This window comes from Brachyhypopomus gauderio, unplaced genomic scaffold, assembly GCF_052324685.1.
Source record: "Brachyhypopomus gauderio isolate BG-103 unplaced genomic scaffold, BGAUD_0.2 sc47, whole genome shotgun sequence".
Lineage (NCBI taxonomy): Eukaryota > Metazoa > Chordata > Actinopteri > Gymnotiformes > Hypopomidae > Brachyhypopomus > Brachyhypopomus gauderio.
In genome coordinates, this window is record NW_027506873.1 from 1,555,147 (window position 1) to 1,578,824 (window position 23,678).

The 23,678-nt window shown below is 42.3% G+C and overlaps 3 protein-coding genes and 1 long non-coding RNA gene across 7 annotated transcripts in view; 2 read left to right on the forward strand and 2 right to left on the reverse strand.

Moving 5' to 3' along the window:
* Positions 1-13,663, reverse strand: part of grk3 (G protein-coupled receptor kinase 3) — a 35,920-nt gene extending 22,257 nt beyond the window's left edge. Inside the window, exons 1-2 of one of the 2 annotated variants that reach the window (XM_076986676.1) lie at positions 12,436-13,663; positions 4,339-4,415 (exon numbers count right to left, since the gene is read on the reverse strand). In XM_076986676.1, coding sequence (XP_076842791.1) covers positions 4,339-4,415; positions 12,436-12,548 — 190 coding nt within the window. In that variant the 5' untranslated portion in view covers positions 12,549-13,663. The remainder of the gene's footprint in view (positions 1-4,338; positions 4,416-12,435) is intronic. The other variant, XM_076986677.1, reaches the window with a different exon arrangement.
* A 56-nt stretch (positions 13,664-13,719) lies between these two features.
* On the forward strand, positions 13,720-15,388 carry LOC143487632 (uncharacterized). Its single transcript, XR_013124316.1, has 2 exons — positions 13,720-15,032; positions 15,181-15,388. It is a non-coding gene; the product is annotated as an uncharacterized LOC143487632 (long non-coding RNA).
* Positions 15,389-15,559: 171 nt separating this feature from the next.
* On the reverse strand, positions 15,560-18,322 carry cryba4 (crystallin, beta A4). 2 transcript variants are annotated; one of them, XM_076986675.1, is made up of 6 exons: positions 17,811-18,322; positions 17,081-17,124; positions 16,716-16,834; positions 16,270-16,411; positions 15,996-16,138; positions 15,560-15,743 (listed from the first exon to the last, which is right to left on the reverse strand). In XM_076986675.1, exons 2-6 carry the CDS (start codon positions 17,117-17,119, stop codon positions 15,596-15,598), a joined length of 591 nt encoding a protein of 196 aa, XP_076842790.1. In that variant the 5' UTR covers positions 17,120-17,124; positions 17,811-18,322; the 3' UTR covers positions 15,560-15,595. The 2 variants fall into 2 exon arrangements, with proteins under 2 accessions (XP_076842790.1, XP_076842789.1); XM_076986674.1 differs by having other exon boundaries at positions 17,081-18,322.
* Positions 18,323-21,339: 3,017 nt separating this feature from the next.
* crybb1 (crystallin, beta B1) lies at positions 21,340-22,924 on the forward strand. Of its 2 annotated transcripts, XM_076986555.1 has the most exons (6): positions 21,340-21,362; positions 21,650-21,799; positions 21,970-22,088; positions 22,210-22,342; positions 22,421-22,563; positions 22,741-22,924. In XM_076986555.1, exons 2-6 carry the CDS (start codon positions 21,671-21,673, stop codon positions 22,922-22,924), a joined length of 708 nt encoding a protein of 235 aa, XP_076842670.1. In that variant the 5' UTR covers positions 21,340-21,362; positions 21,650-21,670. The 2 variants fall into 2 exon arrangements, with proteins under 2 accessions (XP_076842670.1, XP_076842669.1); XM_076986554.1 differs by lacking the exon at positions 21,340-21,362 and having other exon boundaries at positions 21,482-21,799.
* Positions 22,925-23,678: the final 754 nt, after the last annotated feature.

Genomic DNA, 23,678 nt, shown 5'->3' on the forward strand with positions numbered 1-23,678 from the left:
GCAAGCACACGCATGTACGCGGTCACACACACACAGATCTACACGCAAATGACTGGAGCATTAATAACGCAAACGCCAAAGTTTTTCAACCTGGGCTGTAAACAGACCCTAGTGCGCACACACACACACGCACGCACACACACAGCTGAGACTCTGGCCATGCATCTGCAGACAGCAGCCTAAATCATTAATCGCTGTAAATGAATGTACAAAATAAACAGTGCCTACTCAAGGTAAGAGGGAGGCTAATGCGATTACAACTGGATCATCGTGCTCGCTGCATTCTGACATGCAGCTCCTCATTTCCAGCTCAGTTTTTATTCATCCTAATTAATTTCATTTTCCCGGTCGCCAAGCAAACAAGGGATTTCTTCAGGTTCCCATGGCAACCTCAGTTGCTAAGCAACACAAAACTCTCCAACATCCATTCCAGAACTCTGACAGATGGAAGGAGAGGGAGATGTGCGAATAAGGGAGGAGGGGCGGCGGATGAGAGGGGCGGGGCGAGGGGCGTGGCATAACTGAGCACTCCTCCTTTCAGGTGAGACACCTCCTGGCCTGCGCCTTCTCTGTAGCAACGCAGCAAAGAAAGAGTGGAGTGATGGGCCACTGATTCGGGAAGAGAGAGAGAGAGAGAGAGAGAGAGAGAGAGAGAGAGAGAGAGAGAGAGAGAGAGAGAGAGAGACTCCACTCTGACTATGACTGACTTTGGCTGGTGGTGATCCTATCATTTGCCTCCATAAAGGGGCAGGGCCATGCGAACAGGAAGTGGGGCCAGTTGTGCGAGAGGGAGGGCCCAGGCCCATGGAGGCATCAGGGGAAATAAAGGGGCAGGAAACGAGCAGGGAGCTCATCTATTTGTATGATCATAAACAAGAGACGTCCCTTCGCACGAATTCACCGGCACTGTGCAGCGCAGAGTCAGAGAGACATCCGGAACTGTTCTGCTGAAGTCAGAACCGCCGGTTTTCTCTTACAGTAGTCCAAAACGATTCCATGGAACTTACACGTCCATCCTACATCTGAGCAGCCCCGACCATGAATGCTAACCTCCAATCTTTACACAAACACCGGCTCAAGTGTGACTTCTCTAAAGTGACAGTAAAAGGAGAATAGGCGTATGGGGAAGGGAGGGAGCCCGTTTCTCTTTTGCGTTACTCTTGCTGCTCGTCCACCACGGAGGTTGGACAGAGCTGCATGTTAACAGCATCAGCATTTAATAACCTCCACCTGTGGGGCTCCAAGCACTTTTGACCCATTTCACAGCTTCTTAAAAAAACACGATTGTGTGCAATGTGGTTCCTCCTCAAATCAGACATTTACTGCCGACATGCAAACATCAGCAGGAAGATAATCACCCATCAAGAGTCCGTACCCACACTCGTACCCACACTCGTACCCACACTTGGAAGCGAAGGGCAACTTGGATGCAGACATCTCCCCCACTCATCCAATTACAAACAGCCTGACTGGGCTGCCTTGTATTTGAAGAGAGCGACACAGTTGTACCAGACCTCGAGGACAGATGGAGATCAAATGTGAAGCAGTGTGGACCAAAGCAGTGCATGACTTTTAAGACATTTAAGCACGGATCTGCAGACTTCTATGTTCACTACATGTTGAGGACCAGCTGCCCAGCAACTTATAGGATCATTACTATAACCTTTGCTAATGTCTGTTCATGGACTGGTACAATAACAAATCAAATGCTCACTAATTAAGCTGAATTTAATCAGAGGTTGACCCGCTTCCTAAAATAAGAGGCCTCGACAAAGTAACAAAACTGGGTAGTGATTTACTTATAATTGCAATGATTCAGATATTCGTTTAAAAGCATGAACTTCAGGAAATGTCATTGAATATGAATGACATAGGCAAATATCCCGTTATCCCAGGCGACCAATGCATGTCCTTCATTCAAAACCACTACAAATCTAGTAGCAAAACACACTCTAGACACACCGCAAGGGGAACAACAAACCCCTAAACAGCACACACAAAAGCAAGCAGATCCCAAGTACCATTTACTGGACAACATCCGCTGCATGCAAATCACACGCATTTGTCAATCAAATCAAGGGGCACGATGTCACGGCAATTCAGGTAAGTCTGGGTTTTCTGGTTCACCAGTGTCCATGCAAACATAACACCACAGAAGTGCACCAAGACAGTGACCCTCACGCTTTCTATTTTTCAAACATATCTTCAGGTTCAGCTTCCTAGGCACAGATTACATCTAACCTTAGACTACAAAGAATTTCCAATGGTGAATCATAAATGATGCTGGAATACAGTCCAGTGACTGCTCAACTTGACCTAAATAACTTCCTAAAAAGTGACAGCTCAACTCTAGAAGGCTGGCTAGACTTGTTGGGTCAGAGTAATTTTCCAAAAATCATATATCCATAGTCACAAGGCCATGATTACAGTCACAATGCATAGATAGGCTTTGGAATCAAGAACTTTCATTGAAATGATCAATTACTGTTTCGGTGAAATACACAGGTCAATGGATTTAAATAGGTAATTGATTTGAACAGTGTTCGTCGGACCCTTCTGCACAATTATTAATCTTGTGTGCACTTAAATCTGACATAATAGTCCCTGCATCATTCAAACGAAAAAGACATTAAGATTTCAGAACCCAAACACTCTTGAGGATCTCTGTTAATTAAAAAGACTTGAGAATGCAGTGTGCAGACTGATGGTGGTAACGTAATGGAAAGGGCAGGAATATAGACTGGGTATAGGTAATATAGGAAAAATAGGAAACTTTTCATATGCAACAATAAATTTGTCATTTTTGTGTAAAAGCCCATCACTGTGACTGTGACTTAGTAAAACTAAAACGATTCTTCCAAGTAGTGCTGGGCGATAAAACCATATCGATATGTTTCGCGATATTCTTTTCTCTCGATGATTATAAGCTTGGGAAATAGAATTCAATAAACCTTAGTTTCCATTTCCCGCCTTAAGCAACGCTGCCAATGGAAGTAATCTGATGACGTAGCACATCAGGCTTCAAGCCATATGCCATAGTCACCTGTATGTAATATACCGATTTCAATGGCATATATCAGTGTAACCTTTATGCAAGATGCTGATGCCATTCTGTGTTATTACTGCCCCTCCTAGAAACACGAGTTGTGGTATACAGTATCTCATTACGTAGATCGGGACTGAATTAGTAAAGCTCTTTAAATGTAGATAGCTAGGTAGGTAATTAAGCCTGAAAAAGTGTATGCCTTAGTTTTCGTCTAAATGTTATAGTTGTGTTCACTTCTCACTTAAAATATAAAGGAAATGGTGATCTAATTTGATATCAACCGATATGAAAAATATCATGATAAGATTTTTTACCCATATCGCCCAGCCCTACTTCTAAGACTATTAAACCATTCCCCTCTGGGAAACTGACTGGCCATAGGTGGCACTCATAAACAAAGTTTGGAAAAGACTGCCTTATCATAGCCAAATGAAAAATGAGATCTCAGAGAATTAAATATCTTAGATCCATTGTTGAAACACCGGGGAGAAAATGAGATCTTAAATAAATCTTAACAAACTACGAACACGAACATCATCTACACAAAAATATCGAAGAGAACATGTGTGAAGAAGAATGAATTTCACAGCAGCCTAATTTCACTGGGGACTTCTGGCCTAGATGTAAGTAACGTTAAGCCAGGCCTGCAGGGCTGACGTAGTCTCACGGGACATTTGGAGCCAATACTTCATTCACAAAACGAGCCTCTTTTTTAATTCAGGAAAAGAGAATGGAATCCCTGTGTGCTTTGGGTGCAGGTTTATACAGGCAGAACACCACAAAGAAGGGCTTCTGCACCAGAAAATTCCACAAATGGTTTGACTGTCTCTGACTGCTTAGGTCATTCAACGGAGAAAGACAAATGAGGAAACTGCGTGTGGTGAAAAAGAACAAAGAGTTGTCTGACTGCAACAGACCCATGAACTGGAACAGACAATTAAAGTATCTTCAGTTCTCCTTGATGACTCAGCATTATCTTATACAGGTTTGTGGGTTTCTCATCAAAGGACCATACAATTTCAATCTTGGAGTGCAGTGCAGTTAATGCATTGCTCACAACAGCAAGCCTCATTCTACCGATGAAGCTCTTCATGACTACGGTGAAGTAAAACACCTAACCTGCATCATGCTAGGACTCCTCAAGCCTGGAAAAAGGCATCTCCCTTCTACACCTTTGTTCACGGCACATCCATTGTCAATAAATGTGAAGCATATTCAAAGTAATAACTTTTTAGTTTGGAAAATAAGTTAATTAGTCTTAAACTGTTAAAAATCAATGGACTGAAACTTACCAATCTTCTGGTTGAAGATTTTGTCAAAGGTGAGCTCGTCTCTCTCTTCCAAATACTTCTGCATGACACTCCGAATACTGGCAAAAGGAAAAGAGTGATGACAAGCTTACCAAAAAATAGCCCATCATGAAAAAGGCATAACCATTTAGCCATATCTGGGTTCAGAAATGAACACCTAAACAAAACCTGTGGTAGGGACGTCAGCACACACCACTGCCCTGCAGCTCAGCCCTTGCCCTCTTTGAGTATTTCATACATCCTCTTTAATCCCCCATCTCCTCCACATTTTGTCCTGGTGGCTGGCACTGCCGAGCTGCCCTGGGAGAGGGTGTTCATTAGCACCACGTTTGGGTGAATGAATCAATTAGCACCCCCTCCGAGGTCTTATTATCACCCAGCTCCAGTCCCACTGGGAACCAGGATGCAGGTCAAGGGAGAGGCAACCCTGACACGTTTGCATGGCTGCACGCTTGGCTCGGGCGAGCAGGAGGCATTGAAAGACCAGCTGTGAAATCGGGGATAAGATCCAGTTATCAAATGGAGTAGGAACTCCTGTTTTAAATATTAATGGAGGACTGCTTGCCGCTCTTAATACTGTGTATGAACCTGCTGTTATGGAACAAGAGATGGCAAGAGGTTTGCATGTTTAGTTAAGAATGTGCTTTTTGACTTTTAAATGGACTGACTGACTTTTAAACAGATGACAGACAAGCCTGATTGGTCTAGAAAAAATGTAAGTTTGATCGTTAGTGATTGTTAAGATTTTATGACAATGAGAATGCTTGTATTTATTGAGCTTGTATATATATATATATATATATATATACCCACATTGTTTACATAACCTTATACAATGCAGGAATACATCCTAATGGTGTCAGCTGTAGATGTTGAACAAGAATAACTTTTAGCTAGATACTGTCTATGAAAGATAGTATATTTGAATATACTTTGAAATCCTTATTATCATTTTACTCTCAAAACGTTACCTTTTAATCTTGTCCTGCATGCCCAGCATATTTATTACTCATATTATGTACATGACAAATTCCATTGTGTGCATGCTAATATCACCCATTTATTTTATTTGTTTATTTATGTAAAATCATTATGCTACTATTAGTATACTATTATAAGTTAGGAACCTGGGCTTTGCTCTGTTGTATCTTACCCCTTTAAGAAAGCATCACGAAAACTTAAGATCACAAAAGCCCTCAGCAGTAATCTCAGTAGAAGAAAAAAATACCTTGAAAACATTATTGCCAACTAAACGTAAAGAGCTTGTTTTATAATTCCTGCGCTTTCTTAGATCATGGATCAGATATTCCATGGCCTCAGCGGCTCTTTAGTCCTTCATATTCAAGATGTAGAAAGTCAAGACTGAAAAAGTGCACAAGACCGAGACACTCAAGATCGGTCTTGAGTGTTGTAATTCAAAAATGCAACTCCTCTGCTCAAACAAGGAGGACCCAGACTATCAGACATCTGAAAAGTGATGCATCAAATCTTTTTACAGTGAGGGAAATACTTTACAAGTTCTCTCACTTAGAAATCATGGAGAGGTCTTCTCAGGTGCATGTACACTGTGAGAGACAGTAAAAAAAAATCCAGAAATCACAATGCATGATTTTAAAATCATTTATTTGTGTGTTGCTGCTGCAAATAAGTATTTGAACACCAGCAAAAATTATGGCCCTCAAAGGCCTGCAAGTCTGCCTCTAAAAAGTCCACCTCCACTCCACTTATTATTCTAAATTAGTCACCTGTTCGAGGTCGTTAGCTGCATAAAGACACCTGTCCACTGCACACAATCGGTAAGACTCCAACTACTAACATGGCTAGGACTAAAGCCCAAAGACACCAGAGACAAAATTGTCCACAAGGCTGTAAAGAGTTACGGGGTAATTGCCAAGCAGCTTGGTGAAAAAAGATAAACTCTTGGACCAATTATTAGAAACATGACCGTGAATCTCCCTCAGACTGGAGCTCCATGGAAGATCTCACCTCGTGGTGTAGCAATGATGCTAAGAAAGGTGAGGAACCAGCCCAGAACTACATGGAGGAGCTGGTCAATGACCTGAAGAGAGCTGGTACCAAGGTTACTGTGGGTAATATACGTCATAAGACGCACCGAAGGTTCCCCTGCTTAAATCATCCCAAAAATACCACCCCTACTATGAGGTATGGGGGAGGCATCATGCTCATGCTTTGGGGGTGTTTTGGAACAGGATGACTGCACTGTATTGAGGAGAAGATGACCGGGGCCATGTATTGAGAGATATTGGGGAACAGAAACCTGGCTGATCTAGAGAAGATCTGTGTGGAGGAATGGGTCAAAATCCCTGCTGCAGTGTGTGCAAACCTAGTAAAAAACTACAGGAAACGTTTGACCTCTAATTGTAAACAAAGGCTACTGTACCAAATATTACAATAGATTTTCACAGGTGTTCAAATACTTATTTCCAGCAGCAACACAGAAAAAAAATTAATAATACATTGTGATTTCCAGATTTTATAAATTTTTTGATTATGTCTCACAGCGGACATGCACCAAAGATGACTATTTCAGACCCCTCCATGATTTCTAAGTGGGAGAACTTGCAAAGTTGCAGGGTGTTCAAATGCTTATTTTCCTCTCTGTAGAGAAATCACAATATAACAGTGAATTGCCATGGATATACAACTGTGAAGAGGGAGATGTCACAAAGTGCTGCTATTTAGTACTTCCTACCCAAGACTGAGTCTTCTCAGATATCAAGCACATCATTGCACTGCCACTAAATATCCATCCATTCCAACCTCAACTGCCGACTATCACCTACAGGTCATCTCTCCACCCACTTGGCTCCTCCTCTCGTCCTCCTGTGCCCCTCGAACCCTCTCAGGCGTGCCGTTAAAGCCTGGACTCTCTGCTGGTGTGCGTAGCCTCCGCCCGAGAGCTTCTCCACTCTGTGCTCCCTCACACCTGCCCTCAGATGACAAAGCACCTTCCATTTGTCATAGTCTCCCTGCCCCCCACTCCCCCTTTTAAGACTTTATTTTAAGTTTCCTTTCGTTATCATCACTTCCAACAGTACCTCTCTGCAGTACAGTAGTTTTAAAGAACAGATTCTCACTTCTGAATTATGCACAGACCAAATGCTTAACAGTTTTTAGTGATATGATGTCTTAATCTGTTCCACAACTTGGCTCTGCACAGGATCCTGCAAAACATTTCAATGTTAGTAAAACAAGACATCATACTGCATGATGATGTACAACTGCTCCTTGTTAAACACTCTCTTTACTATGCTTAAATTCAACATATTTCTAACATAGCTTCATTGGTGCATCCAACAGTGATCAAAACTGTGACACTTCTGCACGAACGGCATTCTCACATTGTACATGTTTAATGATTAGCCTACATTTTTCTGAAAATCTGTCAGTGGGAAATAACAGTGACAACTTTGTACTTTATGGCAATCTACCAGAACAAACAGTCACAAAAGCAATATGATCACAGATACCAGATGAAGTGTTTCAAAGGCATCTCTCACTGCTGTTTTAGCTAATACTAATCAACCAATACAGGAGCAATACAGGACAATGATTTTAAACACCACTTTTTTAGCAACTATGCACAGAAGAGTATAATTATGATTGGATAAAAGACAGCATCAAAAGTGAAATGGGTTTAATAGCTGTAAGACAATGATGATCAGCTTTTATCTCCCGTGATCTTATGATCTACTGGATCTTTCATGCCCTTGTTGGCCTTATGCGCATACACAAGATCTAATCCATCACAGGCTCACTTTAAATGCTAACTGTAAATGGACCCTTAAGAATAGATTGATTTTTCAGTTGATTACAAGCCACGGAAGATTTAACAGACGCCTCTGCACAACTCCTACCAAGCTAGTGTCCTGAGATTAAATGGACTTGCAATAAAAAAGTACAGAGAGCATTGGAAACATTTATTTAATATTAAAAGCTAATTTTGGAATCTTATTTTAAATAATACAATACAATACAATACAATAATGAAAATTAACATAATACAAATTTCTACATGAAAAGCAATGCAGACAATGTAGGTAAACTAGTGAAATGCAGTGACTCCATTTTACAAGCTATAGGTGGTACTGCAGAGCCCATTTACTTAATTTCTGTTTGTATGTTTAGTGAGTCTTCATGTGTTCTCACTACAGGAACATCTGTAACAGGGGTTCTGCTTAAAGGTCACCAGAAACAATTAGAACAATTACCTTCACTGTGATATAAGTTGTGTATGGTCAGTTTTTACAGAATGCCTCATACATGTAAAACTCAGCACTGATGCTGCTTTTTTTGCTAGTCCATAGCCAACCAGCAATGATATAACGTAAGAAAATCTATTTATAGTCTGTAGCTTGAGTCTGGATAATTTGGACACTGTGACTTGATCGCAAAACCACAAAGGCGCTACATATGCACAAGATGTCTGACGAAACTGTCACCACTGACCCCAGCTTAAGATGAGAACCTGTCACTAGTCTTTTAAAGCTAGAACATTTCTGGGCCCTGTCAAACGTATAACCAGTCACATGGATGTAAACGAGTGCATAGCTTATTAGCATTTGTGTTTCATTACACCCATTAGCCTGGTAATGATCTTGGCCAATAGCAGGGATAATACAATTCCCAGGGAACAAACCTTTTCTCAAGCCTGAGACGAATCAACATATCGACCACGATACAAGACACGTCAAACACGTGGTTAAGGCGGGTTACCCAAGGCGTAGGGTGCCGCATGCTTCCTTAGCCTGAGACAAGGACGGGAGCCACTAAGGGCTGGTTCGGCCCTGAGCCAATCAGCTCTGAATTTATTAGCATTGGCGCCATCATGTCCGATTAATCCTCCATCTTACTCCACTGGGTTCTGTTTATGCCAACTGCATGCTAGGTGAGGTAAAAGAACAATTTAAACAGTCGAGAGGTAGTGGTGGATCCAGACGTGCAGTGACAGGAAGTGGTAAATGCACAGAACCCATAAAGCCTGTGGTAGCCATACCAGCTCCACTGAACCTACCAGCTCACATGGAGCAGTCACTCAACTTTAACTGTTGACCGAATTACAAATTGAGGCATTTATAGGACAGAACCACATACAGCTTTTAGAAGATTTAGCTCAGAGGAAAATGCCGTTCCATCAGTTTATGAAGCAATATTTCTCATTTATTGAAATGTATACAAACACACTTGGAGGACTATATTCTCAGCGATGTGACTCTAGACCTAAAAATATACCAGGACTAATCATTCAGAGGCATCTGAAGATAAACAAATTCCTGTCTTACCACAACAATATTGTAAAGATTTAAAGTATAAATATATGTATTGCTAGGCTAATTCGTCTTTACTGTATACAAGACAATTCAATGCATAAGAAGTCTTTATGCCAAGTTGTGAAGTTAAAGTAACTTGCGTGCTAGTCAGCAGTGGTCTGTCAGTACTTCGAGGAGCAGCGTGGACAGCATACATCCACAGTACACACATAAGTATGTAAATGGGCCTTCTATGTCAGCCCCTGGGCTCCCAGCAAGATATTTTTAAATATACTGAATGTGGAACAATGTGGAATTGATTTTACTAAGTAAGAGGCTCTTGTTCCTTCATACATACAATACACAAACAACTGTTTAATACTACTAAGTTCTCAATCTCAGATGAAATTATATCACTAACCAAATAATTAATTGAATGTAATTTCACCATTGCACTTATCTATTCATTGTTATTATACACTTACTAGCCACTTTATTAGGCACACCTGTCCAACTGCTCATTAACGAAAATGTTGAGTCAGCCAATCACATGGCAGCAACTCAATACATTTAGGCATGTAGACATGGCCAAGACAATCTGCTGCAGTTCAAACCGAGCATCAGAATGGGGAAGAAAGGTGATTTAAGTGACTTTGAACGTGGCGTGGTTGTTGGTGCCAGACGGGCCGGTCTGAGTTCAGTGGGCACAAATGCCTTGTTAATGCCAGAGGTCAGAGAAGAATGGTCAGACTGGTTCGAGCTGATAGAACAGCATCAGTAACTCAACGTTACAACTGATGCATGCAGAAGAGCATCTCTGAACACACAACACGTTGAACCTTGAGGTGGATGGGCTACAGCAGCAGAAGACACACCGGGTGCCACTCTTGTCAGGTAAGAACAGGAAACTGAGGCTACAATTCACACAGGCTCACCAAAACTGGACAATAGAAGATTGGAAAAACGTTGCCTGGTCTGAAGAGTCTCGATTTCTGCTGCGACATTTGGATGGTAGGGTCAGAATTTGGCATCAACAACATGAAAGCATGGATACATTGAATCTATGGTTCATGCTGCTTGTGCAATGGTGTGGGGGATCATTTCCTGGCACATTTTGGGCCCATTAGTACCAATTGAGCATTGTGTCAATGCATCGTGCCAACGCCAAAGCCTACCCGAGTATTGTTGTGTGTGTGTGTGTGTATATATATATATATATATATATATATATATATATATATATATATATATATATATATATACTTTTGCATCATTTACTGCATACTGATATGTTCTGCAACATGTGAAGGCATTTTGCTAAATGAGGGTGGGGACCATCTAGCACTACAGACTGAACTCTGCAAGGCACTAAGCAGCTTTAAATCAAATGTGTTGATTCACTTTACATGGCATCATGCTACCGATAATCCTTCTACGATTTGTAAAATCTACAGAGCAAAAACAATCTGGTAACCTCCCGTAATCTGTCAGCACATCCTGTAAGAGACCATAAATTAGACAAGGGGGACGTAGTTCCGGAACAACCACGTGTGCAATGGTCTCGGTGTGGCAGAGTTCTCCACCGAGGGGAGAGTGTGCATCTATGAAGCAGTATGTGATCACAGTGAAACTGTACAAATCCCCCACCCCCTTGAGGTTTTTCATACTGAAACGGTGCTTTAGATTAACTAAAGCAAATCTTTCGACGTAAGAATTTCTCATGAAATACAAAATGATTTGTAAATGCCTGGTTATCTTTGTTTTTGTATGTACAGGTCTGAATTTAACAACAAAGGCACTTTGTCTATGAAACATCCGTAGGCATAAATTCGCTTGCTAGACACATTTGGTTAGAACAGTTAATGTATCGCCTCACAGCTCCTTCAGTGTTTTAGGCTGCATCACACTTCCTCTTAATCTGATGAGGTCACTGGTGTATTGCATCCCAACCCTTGTGTTGATGCACACTGTATCATTAAAACACTCATTCCCACTCTTAGGATGCAGAGATGGTTTTGCCACTTCCTTTCAAAACACACCCATTTTCTAACCAAATGTTGATCTAACGTTTGCTGCAGTGGTCTTCAATGTAAATAAAGTCAAATTAATACAATCTCTGCTTGGCCTGCAGAGGATATTTGACATGAGAATGAAGTGCATTTTTGAAGCCATCCTCTTGTGACAGAACAAAGATAAATTCTGCTAATTATGGTACGCACAATTTTGTGTTGTAAAACTAACATAGTGACTGGTGTAAAATGGAGAACATTTTAAGGTATTAAGTAGACTGTGTACCCTTAACATAAGCAAAATAATTTGTCTACGCACTGAAAAACGATGATCAACCCTCACGGGAAGATATCTACAGGTGATATAATAACTCAAGGAGGTCACTAGTCCTGACGGATTCAGCCACTCCATTTGGGGCCAATGGTGGGCAACGTTATATGCGAATGCGTAGTTTTGAAACTAACCGTACACAAAAACGACAAAGACTAATACCGTAAAGCAAGAGCTCTGTGGACAGCTTCCCTTTATCGGTTTGCTGCCGTGCCGTGCAGTAGGCCTCCGCGCTGGGTTGGGGTTATGCCTGAACCTGAATGTATAGGGACCGACTAGGTTGAATCGTCGGTTTACCGTGAAGCGAGCTTCATTTTAACATTCTTTGCCATTGTGTTTGTTAACCCAACAATTCAACATGACCAGTGACACACACACACAGACACCCGTAGGTGAAGAACAAACACTCAAGTGGTAGTAGAATGCACACGGGAAACGCAAGGTGCACGTCTGGTGTAATCTTGGTTACCTGGGTTCGGGAAGGATGATTTTCTTGCTCGCCCGGGCCGCTGGAGTAGATTTACTCTTCTCCATCGCCATCAAATAGCTGACATCGGCGAGAACTGCTTCTAGGTCCGCCATCTTCAACCCTGGGTCGCCCGAGTCGATACAGAACCAGTCCGGAGAGGCGGGTACGCGAGGACGGCGCAATCAACACGAAAACGGCACAAGCGCGGCGATGCGGGAGTCTGAGGCGAGCATCGACCCCCAACCCTGTCGTTTTCCTCTTCTCGACGTTTCAAATCTCAGAAAACAGCCATCGTGACAGATAAAACAAGGTTCATAGCTACGAAGAAGAACCGGAGGCTCCGTGTGGCGAGGCGGCTGGTTATATCGGCGTCTTTTTAAGAAAAACTGCAGCGCGAACACAAGAGTAACAATTCCGTAACCGTTGTAGCTGAACACGACGGGAGCGACATTGGGCGGATTATTTCACGCTCAGCTCCCTGTCTCGGTGAGCTAATTCCGAGGACCCACCTGCTGGTTCTGACTGTCAAACCCGTGCTAAGTGGGCAAACGTAGATTCACGTGAATGTGCCGCTAGCTTAGCCGACGCAGCTACCCGGGGAGCGAGTCGTGGAGCGGCAGCCCAGCTCCCCGATAACGCCTTCACACTGGACCGAAATAACGCACAAGCAAATCTAATCTGACAGGTGAAATACAATCTGTGTGAAGTCCTCCGCGTTGAGAATTAAGAGCGAGCCATCTCGTTAACAGGGATTTGGAAAAATATAAACTGGCGACCACAATGAGCACAATGAAGTTATATTCTTCTCCAATTTCCCGGTGATTTTAAGACACATTAACCAGCGATCCACGCAGTGTCCCGATTTCTGCGAGGTTTCGATCAGACTGTAAAAACAATGTCCATCACGACTGGTTAAGATGACTAGATCCCCCAGAGGCCAGCAGGGCTGTTTATTAACACTCCCCGTCTACAACTGTCCTCAGGTCGGACTAACGCACCTTCGTCTAAACACCCAGGACACTAAGACACACACCGCTTCTCCATTTTCTTGGTCGGTAACACAAAGGGCGGCGCTGCCACTAAAACTGTCCTACAGAATTAACTCACGACGGCGGACGGTGTGAGTCCAGATGAAGCCGCTGCTTATTTACAACACAAACCGTGAAGAAGTGAAGCGCTATTACCCCCACACCACCGCCGTTATTACCCCCACACCGCCTCTATTACCCCCACACCGCCGTTATTACCCCCACACCGCCGCCGTTATTACCCCCACACCGCCGCCGTTATTACCCCCACACCGCCGCCGTTATTACCCCCACACCGCCGCTATTACCCCCACACTACAGCGCCGGGCACTACGAGCTTGGCCAGCTCCGTTCAGTCTGTATGGACTAGGATTATTACTGTGTAGCTGATGAAGACTCCTGATGAAGGCTGGGATTATCACTGTGTAGCTGATGAAGACTCCTGATGAAGACTGGGATTATCACTGTGTAGCTGATGAAGACTCCTGATGAAGACCGAGATTATTACTGTGTAGCTGATGAAGACTCCTGATGAAGACCGAGATTATCACTGTGTAGCTGATGAAGACTCCTGATGAAGACCGAGATTATGACTGTGTAGCTGATGAAGACTCCTGATGAAGACTGGGATTATCACTGTGTAGTTGATGAAGACTCCCGATGAAGACCGAGATTATTACTGTGTAGCTGATGAAGACTCCTGATGAAGACCGAGATTATGAGTCTACCTGACAGAAACTGAACAGCTCAGCCTCAAACGCGCCGTCACGGGTCGCTGTTTGCTAACTAGCTCTCTCCCTCCCGGGTATCGGCACACGTAAAACTGCCCGTTCGACTACACTTAAACACGGAGCATCTACAGTGTCTAACACTCCGGACGGCTGAACCTTTTTAGCACCACAACACCACAAGTTCCTGCGGAAGTTCAATGTTCACGGCAACATTAGCTCAGCTCGTTAGCCACACACGATAGCCGCCACTCCGCGCGCTACACGGCTAGCTCGGCTAGCTCAACTAAACTACGTCCTCGTTGTTTGCTGAATACACGAAGTTAGAATCTGCGCTGATATAACACGTTGTACTGCGACACGTCCAGCTTTCGGCGTTTGTTCATAAAAAACATGAAAATAAACTCTTCGCGGCGCTGCTTCTCATCCTGGCGGAGCCCCCGACTCTCGTTAGCACCGCGCATCCGCGTTTGGGCTGAAAAAGTCTTCCAACTGCACACGGTCGTCCAGCATAGTTCACGGAACCAGTCCGACCTCAGGCGTTCCGTCCGATCCTTATCAAGCTTCCGAATAAAAAGTAACCTTCGATGTTTTTTTGTGTCCTTACCCTGACGAGAGTATCTTAACGCCTCACTTTCACGTTTGTAGACGATCTAACGAACCCTCGGTGAGCAGTGAAGAGGATTTTCGACTGGGAGCGCTACTTCCTCTCCAGCGCAGATGTACAACATGGCACTGAACACGGTAGAGCAGGACACGCCGTGTCGGCCGAGTAAAGCCTTACACCATCCAGTTTCACTATACTATTCGCTATACTCGAACGAATTCATTTTATTTTAAGGTTAGTCTCTGTCCTATTTAGGACTTAGTTGACATGATCAAGTGAAAATGCTTTAATCTCCTTTGATGATATACGTTATGCAAATTGTATTTAGTGTATTGTAATTTTTTACTATTATTGTTGTTGTTTTTTTTATTATTACAAACAGGCCAATTTTATAAACTACGGTGGGCAGTTCTTCTGGTGATATGGCTCCCCCTGACGGATAAATTTAGTAGGCCTACTTTGCTTCACTCTTCAATATCTACATGACGTCCCTGAGGACACAGTACCGCAGACGCTTCTAGAGATGGTCCACATTATTCCTTTACCATTTCTTTAAAAATAGCATGAAATAAAAAAAAAAGTCTATCAGACATTGCTTGTGAACATTTTCTGTACTTTGGCAGAATGCTATTTTTGTTATGGTAACCAACACGTTGAATTTCATCCAAGTTTAAATCAAGTAGCAAAATATTTGTGATAAATTTAATGATGTAAAATCAAACTGAACAGAGGTTAGGTTTACGAAACAGTTTATTCAGCTTTGGCCAATGAGGTGTAAGCTGAGGCATGAGCAGCAGTTAGTGCTGGATACGACGAATGGACTGGATGTGAGGGGTCTGACAGTGGGAACCGAACTCCCTGTAGTGCTTGTACTCGCCAGCATGACGGTCACATTCCATGATGTACTGAAACCCTCGGTAGCCAGGGTACTGGTAGCAGACAAATCTATCAGGTGATAATAAATAAAGACAGAGGTAAGAATTACAACTTCAGTATCAAATATTAAATCTTATTTGTAAAAATGCTGGCTATGACCTGCATTTATGTTAGATGTTGAGAGAAGAGTGAATAATCAGAAAGAGAGAAAAGTAAGTATTATTTCCATATTATCTAAAATAAAAAACAAATAAATGCTGTTTTTGGAAAGTCAGAGATTAAAAATGGCTAGTGGGAGAATGTGTGGGAAGGTGTGCTCACGCTCCAGAGAGGACGCGTATGGAGCCCACTTCACTGTTGCTCCAGCCCATGGCCTGCAGCGAGGGGTAGTCCTCACTCAGCTCCCCTTTACGGCCCAGGTAGTTCTCCCTCTCGTAGATCGTCATCCTACTTTCCCTGTGATTCTACATCGGTGTGTATATATATATATATATATATATATATATATATATATATATATATATATATATATATAAAATCGTGATAAGAGATCAGAGTGGCCTATAACTTGGCTCATGCAGTTTAGCAGACTTACAGCGCAGGAGATGGGCCTGAAGGAGGTCATCCTCTCAATATGGTAAGCGTTGTTTCCCCCAAAAGCATCACACTGAGGGTACTCTCCACGCTCCAGCACAAATTGCTGACCCTGATAGGAGGGGTGCTCAAAGCCAATCCACCTGTGCAGAGGTGCTAGTTAGGAGAAGAACTGAGCCAACTCTCATGGGTATGTCCGAATGTGAAAATATGATCTTCTTGCTATTTATCTCCCAGGTCAAGCTTGCATTACTTCCTCATAATAATATGCATTCTAGATGTATTATTTGAATGCATGCTATACAAATTCTACTATAAACTTCAGACCTATATCTTGGGCTGTTCTGTCAATACTATGGGTTTAGGTGTAGGTTCCTAGTGTGGTGGTACATCCAACTGTAAATGGCTAAATGACCCATTGCCACTTGCTCATAGTATTGTACTTACGCTCCACTCTCTACCCTCAGTGAGCGGACACTCTCAAAACCAAAGTCCATTACATTCCAACACTCAGAGGTGAACTCATGATGGCGACCTTGAAAGCACTCTTCATCATACACAATAATCTGGAAGACAGTGGTTAGGAATGTTTTAACAAGACATATTTTGGCTATGACTAATCAGATGTGAAATGAAAATCACATCATTAAGAATTCTAAATTAGAATTTCTGTCTAATTTATAAACAAAAAGGTTTAAGCTATGTTCAGTTAGAAAAAGCATGGAGTATGCCTGATAGAGAGCTCCTTAAAGGTTTCACAAATAAAGACCCAATAACCTATGTATGTTAATGGGGTCATAAATCAAGCATACCTTCCAATGGCCCGAGAACTTGGTGCAGTGGTGAGTCATCTTGCCTGTACCAAAGAAGCATGTCATTTAAAGCAATGATAGTAAACTAGCAACAAAAAAAACATCTTCATCATCAGTGTTTTTGTCACTACTAAGGAATATTCAAGTTTCACAATACCATAAAGTACCAGTCAGTATCATATCATCCTCAAATGTCTATAGCCTGACCTGTACAAACTACACATTTGTACTGAGCACCAGCACATGCAGATCTCACACATAAGTGACAAGTGCATGATGCAATAAAACATGCAGAAAGATTTACACATGACCTGCTTTTTAAATTAAACATTGAAACCAAATAAAACAGGGTTCAGGTTGTGGATGAGTAAAGAAGTTTAGCCTGATTTTTGTCATAACATCAATAGCTAAAGTAGCTAAAGAGGGTCTTCACTGTAGAACAACACCTGCAGAGTCATCTTTAGTCCAGCCGGATGCCAATAAACCCTGCAGGTGTTAATTCATCTCTGTGGATTTTATTACATGTTTGAAAGCATTTGCAAGCTGTTTTTAGATCCAGATGGGAAATGCACAGAGATGTAGTCACCATAAAAACACTAGACTTTGCTCATCGCTACATCCGAGTGTAGGTACTGGGCTAGCTGCACATTGAGTGTGAGTGACAGGTGGGGACTTGCAGTGACTGAACACAAAGGGAGGGGAGTTGAGCAGAGAGCCTAGAGGAACTCACCTCGCTTTGGTGCCCTCGGGATGTCCTGATGAGAGAGTGAGATCCAGCACGCGCGGACACCCTTTTAAAGCCCCCTGGAGAAGGGCTCCACCCAAAGCCCCGGCTCAGCATCGAGGGAGGGGGGCACGTATTGTGCCGCTGACAAAGGTGGGGTTAAACCAACACAGTAGAAGTGCAAACGCCACACTACACCTGGGACGGAGTCTCTACGCTAGCCGGGATAAGGCACACACATGCATGTTGAGAGAGAAGTGGCACACGAAAGCGGAGGAGGTGGTGGAGCCTGAGGTGTTCTCGTGGGTCAGGTTTGCGTTCCACCCAGGACTACACAGGCCATATCGCGCTGGGGATTGCTCCGTGCACAGCTGTGTGTAGGAGTGAAAAAAAAACTAATTTCTGTGATGGGGCTGTCATGGACCTTCCTAAGGATTAAAAGTGATAAAATTGATAAAATTGTCTATTTTCCCACAGCTTTTCCCATTAAAAAACCAATTAAAAGAACAGTACCAGTCACGAAGTTGCCATAGTTCTGAACACATCAAATATCAAATGTGAGAAGACCCAGTGAGATTATAGTTATGGCTTCATATACAGTTGTGATCAAATTTATTCAACCCCCACTGAAATAAAGTGTTTTGGCCAGTTTGACATTGATTTTGATCATTTCAGTCATCTTATTTACAATTATATCAAAGAGGCACTTATAAATTAGACAAACATAACATAATATTTATGATGGAATAACCACAAATGTCTTTACTGTGCTCACATCATTATCAGTTTTATTCAACCCCCTAGTGACATTATTTTTTAGTACTTAGTACAACATCCTTTTCCAGTTATGACAGTTTTCAAGCGTGAAGCATAGCTTGACACAAGTGTCTTGCAGCGACCTATGGGTATCTTAGCCCATTCTTCATGGGCAAAAGCCTCCAGTTCAGTCACATTCTTAGGCTTGCGCACTGCAACTGCCTTCTTTAGGTCCCACCAGAGGTTCTCAATTGGATTTAAGTCTGGTGATTGCGATGGCCACTCTAGAATGTTCCAGCCTTTCATGTTCAACCATGCTCTAGTGGACTTGGATGTGTGCTTCGGATCATTGTCCTGTTGGAAGGTCCAACGTCTCCCAAGCCGCAGGTTTGTGACTGACTCCATCACATTTTCCTCCAAGATCTCCTGGTACTGAAGGGAATTCATGGTACCCTGCACACGTTGAAGCTTTCCTGTACCATTAGAAGCAAAACAGCCCCAAAGCATAATTGACCCCCCGCCATGCTTCACAGTAGGCAAGGTGTTCTTTTGTTCATAAGCCTGGTTCTTCCTTCTCCAAACATAGCGCTGGTTTGATGACAAAATTTAGTTTCATCTGACCACAGTACACTGTTCCAAAACCTTTGTGGCTTGTCCACATGACTTTTGGCATACTGCAGTCGACTTTTCTTGTTCTTTGGAGTCAGCAAGGGGGTGCGTCTGGGCGTTCTGGCATGGAGGTCTTCGTTATGCAGTGCGCGCCTTATTGTCCGAGCTGAAACTTCAGTGCCCACATCTGACAGGTCTTTTTTCAGTTCCTTAGCAGTCACGCGGGGATTTTTCTCCACATTACGCTTCAGGTAGCGCACAGCAGTCGCGGTCAGGATCTTCTTTCTGCCACGACCAGGTAACGTTTCCACTGTGCCCTTTAACTTGAACTTGCGAATGATACTTCCGATAGTGTCTCTTGGAATATTTAACAACTTCGCAATCTTTTTATATCCATTGCCATTCTTGTGAAGAGCAATAACCTCTTCTCTTGTCTTCTGGGACCATTCTCTTGCCTTCACCATGCTTGGAAACACACCAGTAGATGTCTAGAAGGAGCTGAGTATCACAGTCCTTTTAAATCTGCCTAATTGGTGCTTATCATGCTTGATTGCTGCTCGTTGACATCCACAGATGTTTTCAATACCTGATGGAAAACACTGGAATGAACCTCTGTTCTTAGGAGTGGTAGTCGTAAAGGGGTTGAATAATTGTGTCAATGAAGAAATCACAAAAAGGCCATTTAATACTTTATGACAAAAAAAATTGATGCTATCTTAGTTGCATTTAGTTCTTTAACAAGTCCTTGTAAGATTTCATTATGAACACAATTACAAATGTGCACTGAATTCCATAAAACCCTTCGCAGCATTGGGGGTTGAATAAATTTGATCACAACTGTAGAAAAGCAAGTTTTCATAATAAAACTGTTTGTATAAACTGTAAACATAAAAAATGTCATAAATAAAAGAGATTGAAATATCCTATTATTCATAATAATTCTAGGTAGCTTTAACAATCAATAGCTAGCATGATTTCTGCCTTTACTGTGGCAGCTCCTCATTGCTTAGGCATCTATATAAAACTTTACAACATACAGTATATATAAAACTTTACAATATACAGTTCGGGTGAATTGTAAACTCCAAACAAACACTCACATTACTTTCCTGTGGGCCTCTCAGAATTACTGTGAAACCACATTGAAAGGTCACAGCAGAAAGTTTCTCCACTTAGTTTTTATCTAGACCTTAGAAGGTGTGTGTGTGTGTGTGTGTGTGTGTGTGTGTTTGTGTGTGCATGCAGAATAGCTAAGGTACTTACTGTGTACATCTATGCATGCATTTGAATTGTAAATACATTTGTGGATATGTATTTCTCCAGTGTAGGTATTTTTTTATCTGAAATTCAAAACACTACATTCACATTTAAATGTATGTTTAGGGCATTTGACAGACCCTGTTATCCACAGCAACTTACAAAGTGCCCAAGTGTAAAAACAGTATTACAATCTGTTTAGAAATATCCCAAAATTAAACAAATATGAAGTGTTAATGCAGCAGGTGTGCAATATTATTTCTAAAACTATTACTATATATATTTCACATCTGTTTCTAGTCCTTTACAGCCTTCATATGTGAGTGCATCTGGTGCATTTTTAAACAAGTGGTCAATGTTTTTACCATTCATTGCACATATAGTACCATACCAAAATGTTCAGAAAGTGTTCAAGATCTCTTTAAACCTCGCACATGTGGTTAACATCTGTTTAATCAAATGTTCATTTTTGTCTATGGTATGTTACTGTTATTGCAATAACCTTGTTAGGATGTACATTATTGTTCTCACTATTAAACAGATGTTTTTTGTTTTGTATTTATTTGCAATCAAGAGTGTCTGTTTCTTCTGAAACACAGGTAAACGCTAAAAAGGGGCTAGCATTTGTATAACCTGATCTCTGGATCATACATTCCTCCTGCTCAGTCTGAGATTCACAGCACTACCACACTGGGGAAAGTGCAGTTGTCAGGGATTTGCATTGACAGTAAAGTGCTTACAGGCAATGGGGGAGAGCATTCTGGTCGGTGAGACACCCCCACGGCTTTAGCACACACAGACTCTGATGACGGAGGTGTTTCTATTGTATGCCCAGCCCCTCTACACTCCCCTTGCCAGGGTATAAAAGGTGGGGCGTTGGACTTCGAGGGCAATGCAAGCCAACTAACTCCTCACCACATAGCTGTACTCAAGCAGGTAAGAGGCCAGATATAAAAAAAAAAAAAAAAACACTCTTCCCCCTCATTATCTATTTGAGGGTCTACTCACCCTTGGCCTCATTTGATTATGGAATAGATGATTTAGCTACTCTGGATTAACTTAGTTTTTGTGTATCTGGGTAAGGGAAACTTCCATTCGCAATACGAAGCCTACCCAATGAATGCCCATTCCAACTCCATCAGAGTTTACCTGGTCCTCACATGGATCAACCCTCTGCTCAAAGTATATGCGCAAAGCCCCACAACCTTCATTCTTTCTCGCAGACGCTCCTCGACTCCATCATCATGTCCCAGACTGCCAAGTTCACCACCGGCCTGGCCTCTGATGCCAAGGACAAGGGACAGCCTGGCTCTACTGCTGCGACCAGCAAGAGCTCCAAGACTGGAGAAACCAAGACTGTGGGCAACTACAAGGTAAGATCTCCACCAAATGGGGAAAATACTAAGCTAGGTGCTCTGGCTTGAACTCTTCCTCAGCAGCTTTAACAGGAAAGTTTATTTTAACACCAAGCAAAGGAACTGTGGAGTGTACTTTAAGTTTAAAGAGTGAAACTTTATCAAATGGTTTAAATGTCCTACCACAGATGATGCTGTTCGACCAGGAGAACTTCCAGGGCAGGATGATGGAGGTCCATAATGAGTGCATGAACATTTGTGATGGTGGCATGGACAGAGTCCGCAGCATCATTGTGGAGTGTGGCCCGTACGTGACTATCACTATCGCCTGGACCATACAGCAGATGATCACGGAAATAAACAAGTGGTTAGGCAGCAGAGCCCTTGTGCTATGATCTTGTAATCAACACCTTCTGCTTTCCTTCCAGCTTTGTGGCTTTTGAACAGACAAACTTCCGTGGGGAGATGTTCATCCTGGAGAAGGGAGAGTATCCTCGCTGGGACACCTGGTCCAACAGCTACCGCAGCGACTGCCTCATGTCCTTCAGACCCATCCGCATGGTAAGAGCACCGGCTGTGCTGTGTCATGGGTAGCGTGGGTTCCATGACACATTTCAGCACTTTGCCTCTGTACCACAGGACCCCATGGAGCACAAGATTTGCTTGTATGAGCTGTGCGACTTCCAGGGCAACAAGATGGAGGTCCAGGAGGATGACTGCCCCACCCTCTGGGCGCACGGTTTCTGTGATAGAGTGGGCAGCGTGAAAGTCCCCAGTGGAGCGTGAGTATCGCTGCCAACAAGCAGTTGATTCTAAAATACTAGACAGAATTGTGAAAGAAACTTTGAAAATGAATGTACCATAAAGTTTCAAAGGTTTACAAAGTGCTAAATAAAAAGTCTTTATAATGTGATACAATAACTAACCTCTTTCTCTCTCTTTTCAATTTTCCCCTGCAGTTGGGTGGGATACCAGTACCCCGGTTACAGGGGCTACCAGTACCTGTTTGAGTGCGGCGACTACAGACACTATAATGACTTCTGCGCTTTCCAGCCTCAGATTCAGTCCATTCGGCGAGTGAGAGACATGCAGTTCAACCAGCATGGCTGTTTCACCTTCTCTTCTGCCACCACTAAGCAGTGAGAGAGTCTGGAAGTCTGTGGCAGCTCAGCTCACCCACTCATGCCACACAAAAGTCAGACATCTGATGCTTGACACTTTGTGTCAGACACTTTTTATGATTCCAGTAATAAAGATGTTTTGGAAAACTAACTTTATAAGCTGTGTTTTGAATGAATGAATGTTCAATTTATATAGCGCCTTATATATATATATATATATATATATATATATATATATATATATATATATATATATATATATATATATATATATATATATATATATATATATTAGTGCTATCAATTCCAGGTGCCGCGATTAAGTCTTCACCAGGATTTTGCTCAGGCTTCCTGGATTGTGTTGATTCCACTAATTTTACCTGGATTGCTAATTAGAAAATCTAGCAAGCTTGAGCAAAATCCTGGTGAGACCTTTAATCGCGGCACCTGGAATTGAAAGCACTAATATATATATATATGTTAAAATAAATAGATCATCCTTGTTCTTGGAACAGGGTTTTAAATGGGAAAATATCAGCAAAATGACATCACAACACACATGTTCGGTTCGGTGACAATGTATTTCAGAGGTGTACATTTCTGGAAATAATCAAAATAATATAAATCAAAATCAGATATGATGTGAACACATACCTTACGCAAATTGTACTCGCATTTGTAACGAAAATTACTCCCGTTTTATGAAATGGCTTTTTGGTACAGGAAGTTAACATGCATAGGTTGCTATTCAGTCCTTCCTAGTGGCCATGCGCTGG